The sequence below is a fragment of the Martes martes genome (assembly GCF_963455335.1).
Source record: "Martes martes genome assembly, chromosome: 1".
Classification (NCBI taxonomy): Eukaryota; Metazoa; Chordata; class Mammalia; order Carnivora; family Mustelidae; genus Martes; species Martes martes.
This window is the reverse complement of record NC_137888.1, coordinates 83,888,481-83,901,220: the sequence shown is the minus strand read 5'-3', so window position 1 is coordinate 83,901,220 and position 12,740 is coordinate 83,888,481. Positions and strand designations below refer to the sequence as shown.

General features: G+C 41.8%; 1 protein-coding gene across 3 annotated transcripts in view; it reads right to left on the bottom strand.

Annotated features, from left to right (window-relative positions):
- LOC308355851 (schwannomin-interacting protein 1) overlaps positions 1-12,740 on the bottom strand; it is a 126,372-nt gene that overhangs the window by 22,903 nt on the left and 90,729 nt on the right. For all 3 annotated transcript variants that reach the window (XM_080824407.1, XM_080824409.1, XM_080824408.1), the window contains one exon: positions 5,260-5,378. In XM_080824407.1, the coding sequence (XP_080680533.1) occupies positions 5,260-5,378 (119 nt within the window). The remainder of the gene's footprint in view (positions 1-5,259; positions 5,379-12,740) is intronic.

The window sequence follows — 12,740 nt, the reverse complement described above, 5'->3', positions numbered from 1 at the left end:
GGGACACTGGTGGAGAAAGCACGTGGGTGTGCGCTGTAGAGTCCCAGACACGCTCGGGTACGTCTGCAGGCCAGGGAGTGGGCCGGGGCTGCACCCCAAGAAAGACTGACGGAACAACCGAAAGGACTGCTCGGACCATCTATCTGCCCTGTCCGCCTGTGGCCTGGCGGAAAGGTTACTACCTTGAGAGGTTGAACCAGAGGAGCTCAGAAATGGGACACACTCAGACACAGCTGAAGTATCAAACTGAGGGCCTCTTCTGACATCAAAGGAATAAACAACATTCTACATGTTGAACCTTCAACCATTTCCCCGCTAGAGTCTTAAAATCTGGCAGCCAGGCTTAAAACTCCTCAGGATGAGGTTGGAGAGTCATCTGCGGCAACTTAGAATCCAAAAGAAAAGAGCTTTACATACTCTTATTTGGAGGCACCCTAATGAAATAGTTGCATTTTTATCTGACCATTCTAAGGGGAAGTTCACCATTCCTCAATTCCGCAAATCTTTGGTGACGATGTATTAGGCACTAATTATTTTTATTATTTTAAAAATTTATTTATTTATTTATTTATTTATTTGCGAGAGCAAGAGAGTGCACGTGAGCAGGGGGAGTGGGGAGAGGGAGAGAGAGAATCTGCAAGCAGACTCCCTACTAAGCATGGAGCCTGACACAGGGCTCTAATCCAGGACCCTGAAATCATGACCTGCGCCGAAATCAAGAGTCAGTTGCTTAACCGACTGAGCCACCCAGGCATCCCCTTATTAGGCATTATTCAGTCAGGTGGAGAACAAAATATGGACTCTCTTGGAGTACTAGACAAAGAATGAATAAAAAAAAAATTATATATAATACAATATCAGGTAGTGATAAGGACCACAAAGAAAAGCAAATTAGGGTAAGAGGACAAGCAGGGTAAGAGGAGAGAAAATGATAGGTATGTTGGGTGTTTACTTTTTAATTGGGTGGTCAGGGAAGGTCGCTCAGAGGAAACAATGTATGTCACCAAGCCCCAACCGTGGAGTTCACTTACAGCATTTAGCATTTTACATTATAACTGTTGATGGGCAGAAATTGAAACAAACAAAAATAAACTCAGGAAAAACCATGGACAATGTAGAAATCAGAAGAAAACATTTTAAACAATATACCTATAATTAATACCCATTGTAAAATGAGAAAGCATCATTTCAAAAATTTTTGAAAACTTAAACAAAATGGGACAAATCCTTAGAAAAATACAACCCACCAGAACTGACCTAAGGAGAAATAAGAAGCATGTACAACCTTAACACCATCTAAAAACTGGAAGCAGTTAGAGCAAACACGCAAAGTAAATAACAGGCCTGATGTTTATACAGGTGAAAAATACCATATTCTAATATTATGCAGACTTTTCTTAGACAATATGGAAGAAGGAATAGCAGCCAACTAATTTTTAAAACAAGAAAAAAATATATAAAAACATTTTATATATTTATATAATATATAAAAAATATATAAAAACATTTATTTTCTTGATATAAAAACAAGAAAAAAATACTGTAGGAAAAGAATACAGCAGACCCATGTCACTCATGTATATAAGTGTAATAATCCTAAACAAAATATTATAAATAAAATTCATAGTGTCTGAAAAATCCAACCAATTTTGCTTTATATTAGGTATGCAAGGATTGTTCAATATTTTAAAAATCTATACCTGTAATTCATTAATACATTAGCAGAGGTAATCACATAATGATCTCAACAGATGCCGAAGAAGCTTATGATAGTTACATACCTATTCATGGTGAAAATTCTTTATAAATTATGAATATAAGGGAACATAATTAACTCATAAAGATAAACATTAAAGAAAACCTAAAATTAACAACATCCGAAATGAGGAAACACTAGAAGTACTCATTTAATGTAAGAAATGAGCTAAAGATTCCAACTACTACCATTTTTTTATCAGGGCCCTAACCATGTAATAAAAGAAAATACCAGATACATGAGGATTGGAGAGCAATAAGTAAAGTTGCTATTTTTCAGATGATAGTATTTAAAAATCCCAAATGATCTACAGACAACTTTATTAGAAGTAACAGGAGGGCAGACAAATAGTAGGAACACTGTAACAAAGTGGGTGTATTTAAGACTAGTATAAAAATGAAGCTGCATTTCTGCTCACCAGCAGCAAAGCAATGAGAATGCATTACCAAAGAGAACTTAAAGTTATACCAGAATGCCAAGTATCTAGAAATAAATAAAACAAAGGATGTATAATCTCTCTAAATGAGAAATTATGAACTTTATTTAGAAATATTCAATTACATCAAATAAAGGAGAGAAAGGCTGAGTTGATGGGTAGGGATATACAATATTGTGGAAATGCACTCTTCCCTGAATTGATCTATAGATTCAGTACAATTCTAGTCAAAATCCCAAGAGAGCACTTTGTTGAACTTGATTAGATGATTTAAAGTTGATATGGAAGAATACAAAAGCAAGAACAGGTAGCACACTTCTGAAGAAAAAGAGGAGAGAGACTTGCCTGCCTGTCCAGATTTTAGGGCTTACTTTGAGGCCACAGTAATTAAGGCTGCATGGTGTTGGTGCAGGGATAGAAACACTAACCAATGAAACAGAATGTATTCCCACTTATGTTTCATATATACAGAAGTGGTCTGTCAGATCAGTGAGTAAAAGAGGGATTGTCTAATCAACAGGATGGAAAAAATGGTCATGTAAATGGAAAAAGATGAAATCAGACAATGCCTCCATAACCGTATCAAGAAACCAACACCTGATTGATTATGGACTTTAGAAAGTCGCTTTCAACTCTTGGTAGGAAATCCAGGTTAATGTCTTTTGGATCTTGGGGTCGAAGATTTTCTGGATGAGATACAGAAAGCATGGACTATGACAGCTTGATAAAAAGAACCCTGTTCATAGAAGACACCGGGAGGAAGTGAAAAGACAGGCTGCAGCCTGGGAAGAGATTTCTGCAATACATACACCATATTAAGGATGAGTAACATGATGAAAGGACGTTGATAAAACAACTTTAAAAAGCATAAAGAATCGGACAGAAATTTGGACATAAGACCGAAACCGACATTTCACAGACGGGGAAGCAAAGATGGCTAATAAACACAATGAAATACTTTTTAATACCTGTATAATTAACAAAAAAGTAAAAGGGGTTGGCAGTATCACGTTGAGAAAGACTACGGATCCACAGGATTCCAGCAACATTGCTGGTAGCAGGGTAACATGTCCGGCATTATCTTCCGGATGTGAACATTCACATACTTTTCTAGTAGTTCTTTTCCTAGGTGTGCACCAAAGAGAAGCACTTGCACATGGACAGCAGGAGACATGGTCAAGAGTGTTTATGAGCAGCACTGCTTACAAGAGCAAAACAACTCTGAAACGACTCAGTGCCTACAGTCCAAAGAGGGGCTGAATGAGGTATGATGCGCTCACACAGTGCAAGGTGATACAGCAGTCAAAACCGTGCCCCGGCTATGGGAAAAATGGGGCGGTCTTCATTTCAAGACAAACAATGATGCTTCTCAAGTAATCCGTTTACTACATGGTTCCGTGTCAAGAACTGACGATCTTAATAATGTAAACAATGGACCATTATTTGACAACAAATTATGAAATAATTATAAAGGGAGAATATGGGGAGTTATAGTGACATGTCTGTAAAAGATGTGAATCGCCATTTTCTATAGTTGGTAGTCCGTAAATGGTTATGTAAAGACTAAGAGAATAAGCATTCTACTTAGAGATGTATAGGTAAATTACCAGAAGAAACAGTGAAGGAGTTGAGAGTCATCGTTTCTGGAGAGTGGGACAAGAGGGAGGCAGATGGGACGGGGGACTGTAACTTGTATTTTGTGTCGTTATTATACATCTTGTAGTTATTGTTATTTTCAGAGTCTTACGTGTGTGTGTGTGTGTGTGTGTGTGTGTGTGTGTGTATGATTTTGATTTTAAAAACAAAACCTCCCATTTGGGCCAGATGAATGTGACTTAGCTGAGCAGAGAGATCTATGTGGTCAAATACCCTCATCTTCCAAAGACTGAGGCATGGTACAATGAAACTGTTAAAGTCTCAAAATCATAAACTGACTAGGGCTAATCCCCAGTCTGCTGGTCCCCAGAGCTCCCCCTGCCACATCCTACTGGGAAGGGAAGGAGATGCTTTCTTTCAAAGGGAAGGCTGGCCTTCCAGCTCTGGAATGACACATGAGAAAAGGGAGGGAATCCTAGAAGACACAGCTGGCACCTGGCCGAGGAGGAGATGCCGGGATTCCACCACTTCTGTCCCCACATATGACGCCGCAGCGGTGACCCCTGTATGTACATATATGAGAGCGTGTGTGTGCTTTCTGACTTTCGCTGATTCAGAGGAGTCTCTAAGGAAGAGACTGAAATGCAAGGTTTACTGAAAGCCAGATAGAATAGATTTAAATAGACACTAAAGTGTCTAATTCTGGGCATCACAGGAAGAAGAGAGTGGAGATCTGTTGGTTGAATAAATGCATGAACGTTATCATGTGTCTCCCACCCCTGGCATAACATGGTAAATATAGGCGTGTTTTATATAGGGAGTGATTCACATGCATATTAAAGTTTGGGAATCTCTAGTCTATAGCCTTGTTTTCTAGGTAAAATGATAATTTTAATATGTTTTAACTGGAATTAAAAGCTATGCAAATGATCAGTGGTCTCCTGAAATAAATTACAATAAATGAGCAATGATAATCTGAAATAAATTAAGATAAAGGAAAAATGCCTGGAGGACAGGTTAAGTACTGTAATAAACATTGAATGATCAAAGTGGGAATTGTATTTCTCAGTTACCAGTATTCATTTCAATCAAATGTGTCAGGGGTTGGGGGGGATGCTGGATGCTTTGGGACTGCTTAATGGGAATTCTGGTGGTTTGCCACACTTCTCTAAGCATCAGCTGGCTTGATTAAGAGTGTGGCTTGATTCTCCCATCACAGCGCAAAATCAGAATTGTGCTTAGGGGAAAAAAACTGAAATATAGAAATATGACCTCAAGTGGCTAGGTGAAAACTAAAAAGCAAAAAGCAAACCCAACAAGTGGGGAGGGGGCTGTCTAGAATCCAAATAAAGGTGTAGTACTATGGGGGAAAAACACTCAAGGGTTTAAAAGATATCTTTTATTAAACGTATGGTCAGAACGCAAAATCCATTAGGGACATATCAGAAAATCAACTCAAAAGAATACTCACCGGGAGGAAAGGCTTGGCTTCCCACTTTTGCTACAGCTGGTATAAATTCCTGGGCCATCATCAAAGAAACTTCCAAGTGCCAACTTCTGTCGGATAGATTCTCTCTCATTTTTCTGTGCCTAAAATTTCAGGAAAATAAAAAGTGCTGATAAGCGGGCAGATACATCACAACCACAGTCTGTCCAACTGCTAAGTTTCTCAGAACTGCAACCTCAGAGGAAACAGCAAACCCAGAGTCCATGGCACAGGAGCACGTGAATCACCAAGGCCTGCAACACACCCAGTCTTTCCTGGCTTCACCTCCGGAAGCAATTTCAGTCCTTCAGAGCCTTTCGTGATCACGGTCTGGGAAATCACCATGGTGGTACTAAATGGTCATCACTGGAAGAGAACTAGATTTGGGGGTGCTGCAATCTTTCTTCTTCCTACCTGCTAGACATGACAGCAGGTAGGAGGAAAGTTGTGGAGGACAAGCACTTTGCCCCAAATCAAATCACCTTTATGCCAAATGTGGCCTTTCCCTGGGTCTTGTCTTCTCTCTTCCGTATATCGTCCCCTCAGCCCACTTTCTCCATTGCAAGAATATGAATTCATTCAGCCAACACGCACCGGGCCTCTAGGAGATGGCAGGTGTCACGTTACGATGTGGAACCCAGCCCAGGCTGGAGGAACACAGCCCCTGCCTGCACCTAGCTTACAGTCTTGGCGGTCTGTTCAAGAGTTCTCCTGATCTCACTGGGTTCACACCCTAACATAGGGCCTGGAATAGCTGGAGAATTCTAATTGGGCGCAGCTGTTTCATATTTTGAAGGGAAGTCAGGTCGGTGTGCAGAGCAAAAGGATGTGGGAAACAACACTACTGTGATAATTTGGATATGTTTACAACACTTGGCTTCCCATAAAAGTCCCATAAAAACTCACCATGCTGAACTTTTATACCCTTTAAACAACAGGAGAGAAGATTAGAAATGGTTTCCTTAGTTAAAAATAAAACAACTACAAAAACAAACATAATGAGTTAGAAATCCTGGGGTGAGAACGAGAGCTTGGTTTTCTGTTCTGCGGGATGGTGGAGGATGGGAGAAGCACCGTTGGTTGTTCTGAGCTGAAGACGATGAGCACATTACCTGACCCAATGCAGCGCCCTCGAATGAGCATGGCTAGGGGAGGCAGGATGGCCCTTGACTCTCCCCGCGGGAGGTTCCGGAGCCACAGCTATGGCCACAGTACCCAGAAGTTACATGCGAAAGCTCTGAGCCATCATCTGAGCATCCCAGTGCTAGCGGCGAAGCACACAACCCTTTGGAAGGGTGGGCTCAAAAGCAGCCTCTTTCCACCCCAAGTGAAGGCAGTGTACTATAGGTTAAGGCTGCTCTAACGTGGGGGTTATTAACCACATGTGGCTATTTACATTTAGATTAAAAATTAATTAATTAAAGGTTCAGCTCCTCAGTCACACTAGCTGCATGACATTAATTAAAGGTTCAGCTCCTCAGTCACACTAGCTGCATGACATGAGGTCTGCAGCCCTAGGGGCTAGGGGGATACCATATTCAACAGAGCAGAATAAAATACATGACCGCACAGTGCGGCTGAGATAGTGGTTCTCAGCTGCCGGCTTCCACAGGTAGCATCAGAATTTAAAATGCACACTCCCATAGCGCTTTGGTCTTTTGGCTAAGGTCAAGTGTAAAATACACACCCCAGGCTCCACCAGCGGATACTTTTTAAAATATTATTTATTTATTTGAAAAAGAGAGAGAGCGAGCGAGCACAAGCAGGTAGAAGAGCACAGGGAGAGGGAGAAGCAGACTCCCTGCTGAGCAGAGAGCCCAACGTGGGGCTCGATCCCAGGACCCTGGGACCTGAGCCAAAGGCAGACGTTTAACCGACTAAGCCACCCAGGCGTCCCAGCAGATACTTGGTTTTAATCGGTTTGTGAACTTCTAGTTCAAGGACAGCTCATCTCTGCTCTCCTTTTCCCTAACATTTTTTAATTCTTGGAAACCATAGCGTTCTTTCCACTCTCACACTTATTGATTGTATCTATTTATTTGGATAGCTCTCCATTTTGGCATGTACCAAGGGAGCTATGTCATACTGAAGAGCTACAGCGTGCGTGCGTGCATGCGTGTGTGTGTGCATGTCTGTGTGCAGGCCACAGAGTAGAAGGCCGCTTTACATAGTTACAGAGGCCATGTTGATAGAAGGTCTGCTGGGCAGGTGCAGCCCTGAGAAAGTAACAAAGTAACTGTAAGGTTGGAAAGGGGAGCTAGGAGGGGTTTAGTTTGACTAATGTCTTACAGCTGAGCTGCTGGAAACCTTAATTAAAGCCACCCACCCTCCCAAATATGCAGGCTGGTACTTGTGATGGTTCCACCCAAACAGAACCATTTGGTATCATCTGACATCTTTACAAGTTCACTTCAAAATCCCAGTATCTGTCGTGCAGATTTCGTGTAGTTAGTGAACCTATTTCTTAATTCACATAAAATATAAAAGAGATTTTCACCCAATAATCTCTATAGTCAGAAAACTGTGGAGTGAAAAAATAGAATCAGCAGGTAATATGAATGTTAATGACTAATGTTCGACAATACTCTGGTGTCCAACATTAGCCCGACAGAGGTTTTATTTGAAGAAAAAACCTATCCCAGGTGTGAATGTGTGCATGCACCCTTGATTCCATGTCTGTCTTTCCTGATTTACTTGGTACACTAGACCTATCAATCCTGGAGAAGGCCTTAAAACTATTTCTGTTGATGTTAATTACAATTCTCTCTACTTGGCTATTTCATGACCAGCTTGAAGAGCACTGTTTTATAATATGCAATCCCGCACACTTCCCTTCTCTCTTTCTCTGGATCCCACTGAACAAATCAAGAAAAGTGTAAATAATATATACATCACCCACAATCCCACCACTTAGACACAGATCACTGCTAACATTTTGGGTTTTGGGGCATAGTTCTTTTTAGCTTATGTATTTTTTTTCTTTTTATAAAATTGAGATAATATTGTTCATTCATTTTGAAAATTTCCCTCATATCATTTAATATTCTTTAAAACAAAATTTTTAATGGTTGTATATCATTTCATCCTATGGAGTTACCTTCTTTTGTTAGTCATTTGGGTTGTAATCAATGAAAAATAATACAGAAGTTAGCATTTTTACATTAATCCCTGCCTACGTGTCTGACTATTTTCTCAGGATAAGTTCCTGGAAGTGGAATTACCAGATCAACTGAGTGTGACCATTTATCGAGGCTCTTGACACATTTTGTCACATTGCGCTAGAGAAAAGCTGTTCCAATGTACATGCCCACCAACAACACAAATGGGTGTGGCTTTCACTATATCCTAGCTAACGCTGAGTATTTTCACTGAAAAAGAAAATATTATTTTTAATTTTATAGGCAAAAATGGTATTCTTTTTATGTTAATTTCCTTGATTACCAGTGATATTATTTAGATTTTTTTAGTTACTTCACTTGCTTTTTTCTGAATTACTTCTAGCATTGCTTATTTTTCTATAAAGATCTGAAGTTTTGAAATTTTTATATTAAGCATATTAGTCCTTTTGAGTTTAAATCCAAATGTTAATGTAGCTAAGTCAATAGCTTGCTTTCTTTGAAGTGTTGTTGACGGCTTTGTGCTTGGAAAGCCCTTCCCAGTCCAGAGTAAAAGATCTCGCTGGATATTGGGAGGAAAATGAGGAAATTTATGGAAATTGCTTAGCAGCAGTGGTAGTAATGTAAATGTGGGACAAATGGTAGTTATTATGGTTAATCCTCCAACGATTTCTGCTTTGAAGATGAGGGACTGGACGGTGTAGGAAGTTCACCCTCCTGTTAGAAGACCTAGGGTTCAAGTTCAACTTTCTTGTGCCAGATCGTTCTGCCCTTCCACACTGATGAGTGAGGTGTCCAGGCAAATAATGGTGGGCACCATGTTGGAGATATGATGTGGGACTTATGAGTTACGGATATACTTCTTTCCAGAAAGGGGTGTGAGGTGCTTCAGAAAAGCAGAAAACACACACCAAGGCACAATCATAACCGCAAATATCTACAAAACGAATACCTTCTCATCAGAGCCACTCTCCTTGATACCACTGCTTAATACTCCTTTTGGAACAAATGCCATTCCTAAGATTTCAAGGAACTGTGATTCAACTGACTAGTAGAACGGTTTTTCTCTTAAAATTCAACAATTGGAATTATTTCCCTTTCAGTTGCCCACATATATGTGTGGGGGGTTGTTAGGGGGGAGATAGTTTCAAAATTCTTTTGTTCTCTATGGAATTATACCTGCAGGGCAATGATGTCCTCCAACCTCCTGAAGCCCAAATGTGCCCCAGTGTGAGGAACAGAGAAGTGTACAGGAAAAGGAAGAGGCTGACTCAAAACTACACTGTTGGCTGGGCTTATGGCATAGGCAGCCATGTCCACTCCTAAAATGGTCTTGGGAACTACCCTCATAAAACAAAAGGAAAATATGGACAATGGATAACTGCTCACAAAAAGCAAAAGGGCAACTGAGGAATAGTGGCTCATCACTGTGAGACAGAAAGCCTATTCAAGACCAAGAGGAGAGTAAAAATGTACTTAGAAATTCACCATTGTCCAGCCATAGGCAGTGAGTTTTTGTCCTTGCCTGTTGCCGAATTCCCTACTGCCATCCCCTGGGCCTGGGCAGATAAGACTCACAATGGCTTCTGAGGGCACCACGTGAACCACGATCTCAGAACACAGACCACTGAGCACTTTCAGACCCTAAATGCCAATTCTCAGCCCTTCCCACTGTGCTACTGCTCTGCTGCCTTTCCCCAAGCTTGATAAGAACAAAGAGGGATGTTTGGTAAAACAAAGAAAAAGCAGAATGTTCTGCTTGAGTCGATATTGTCCCTCTCCAAATGTGGTATGTCCCCAAGTCCTTTCCACACTTTCTTCAGGACGGGGCGGTGCCTGTCCCTTACACATGGATCCCATTTCTAAGTCCACTCCTCTGGTCTTGCCTATTGTCTCCGGTCTCTGAATCGGGGGGAGGGAGAGTGGGGGGCACCTCGACTTTTCACACACTAATCCGCACATAAATTTGTAAATGGAAGACTGGGTGTATCCTGGGCATCTCTAAAAGTTATTTGACACACTGTATTTTTGTGAGGGCAGCTGTGGGCCACCAGGCCCCTCAGGAACACGCTTTGGGAAATAACTTCCTAGACCTAAACCAGCTGGTGCTCAGGACACTGCAAACAGCTGCTTCCTTTTGCCTCCTGCACAGATGATGAAACCCACGTAGCCGGAAAGGGCCTGATGAAAAGGAAGGAGTTCCTTAAACTCTCCAAAGGAAGAAGACTTTTAAAGAAGTTTGGTCTAGAAAATCAGAGGACCCGACTGATGTGAACAGCACAGCAGTCTGTGGGAATAAAGGCAGATGGGAGCTTGGGAGCGGCCGTGATCTGGCCGGGATGGATTCAGCTGTGGGGCTAAGAGAAAGAAAACTGTTTCCCCCAACTTTCTTGTCTTCCATCTTTTCCCTGGATTGATCTTCCCTCCTCCCCAGTTCCACTTGTTTCTTACTTTTACTTGTTCACCAGGGGAGCAGAAATAATCTTTTATTATTGGATGTGCTTTTTTTTTTTTTTTAAAGATTTTATTTATTTGGGAGAGAGAGAAAGAGAGAACACAAGTGGGGAGGAGGGACAGAGAGAGAGAAGCAGACTCCCTGCTAAGCAGAGAGCCTGATTCGGGGCTCGATCCCAGGTCCCTGAGATCATGACCTAAGCTGAAGGCAGAGGCTTAACCCACTGAGCCACCCAGGCGCCCCTGGATGTGTTTGTGTGGTAATGCTAACCTTCTCAGGTCTCAATTCACTTCTAATTCTGGAAGATCCCCCTTCTGGCATCCTCCTTTCTGCACTGCTCATCTGCTGTCTGCGCAGAACTTCTTACACTTCGGGGTGCATGTGAATCACCGTCAAGGAAAAATTCCCAAGAATAGGGGTGGGGGGCTGCATTATTCCAGAAGCTGATGAATACCCTGGTCCCCCATGGCCCATAAAGAAAGCCAGGCGGTTGCTGGAACACCAGTATGCCACACAGAAAACTGCAGAGGCGGGCACACGTACACAGTGGCCCTCTCTCTGTCACAAATATCTTGAAACTGGTAGTTCTCAAACTTGATTATGCATGAGAATCAGCTGGAGGGCTTGTAAAGACACAGACTATTTTTCTCATTCAGAAGGTCTGGGGTGCAGCTGAGAAAACACATTTTTTAACAAGTTCCCAGATGCTGCTGATGCTGCTGGTTCAGATACTTTGAGAACCCTGGCTGTAAGCAACTGGACAGATCAAGTAGCAAGATGGAACACAGAGTGGGTTTTTTTCTAAATGTGTGCACGTCCACGTTCCATGTTCATGCGGATGGACAGACTCTGGATCCAGGTGGGTTTCATCTGCAGCCGCCTGGCCTTGCCAGGATGCCTGTTTTGAAGCAATTAATACACCCCTTGCTTCAGTGCAATCTATTGCCTAGTGATATCGGCATCATCACCATTAGCAGCATCCACCAGGGAATGCGACTGGGATTCTGGAGCTCCCTGCGGAAAATCGCTCTTCCTTTAGGAAAATAGAAGCCACTCTTCTTTCTCCCCTCAGCTTGTAAGGAGGACAGCTTTACTCTAACGTTTACAGAGAGCATTCCAATGCGGAGGAGTCAGAGGCTTTTAAACACTGAGAACCAGAAGTATAGAACTTATTCGTTCTTTAGGCAAATTGTATTAATTTTCTTAAAAACAAAACAAAAAACAAAAAGAAAACCCAAGTATACTGATACTAGTTATTTTCCTACTGAAACAACCATGGGTTTGCTGAAAGATCAAAATAAGAAAACATCATTTTAGACGAAGACAAACTGTACACTTTCAGATGTCAAGTGCATAAATACACTGCACAGGTTTTTTCAAGTTTTCGCATCTTATTTTATACCCTGGAAAAGCTTTGCAATTATTAGTGGAAACAGAGGTTAAATAACCTGGTATCTTTCCACTGTATCACCGAATGGATGCTTTCTGGACGTTTTCTTTTCCATCCGTATTTCTGATGTTTTCCATTTCAGACACTTACACTAATCAGTCCAGAAAGGTTTCCTGAAATGCTGTTGAAATCTCTCATCTTTGCATCCTTGCGCTGATCTGCCTAAACAAGTCCTCTGGGCTAGATGTCAGGCTGGGCTATTGGGCTGTATTGAGGCCTGAGTTCAGCTTGCTCAGCATCAAGACTCCTGGGAGAGCTGGCCCTGGAGACCTAAAGTCCAGGACAGACACCCAAGGGGAACGCTGTAGGGCCCAGGGTCTTCTGACGCCTATTTCCTAGAACTGCTGGACATTAGGAGGGTGGCAATGCCAGTCCAGAGCATAGAGATCTTTGTTGAACATTAGTTGACCTTGAGGATGGTTTTGCCTATTGACTGCATTCCTTC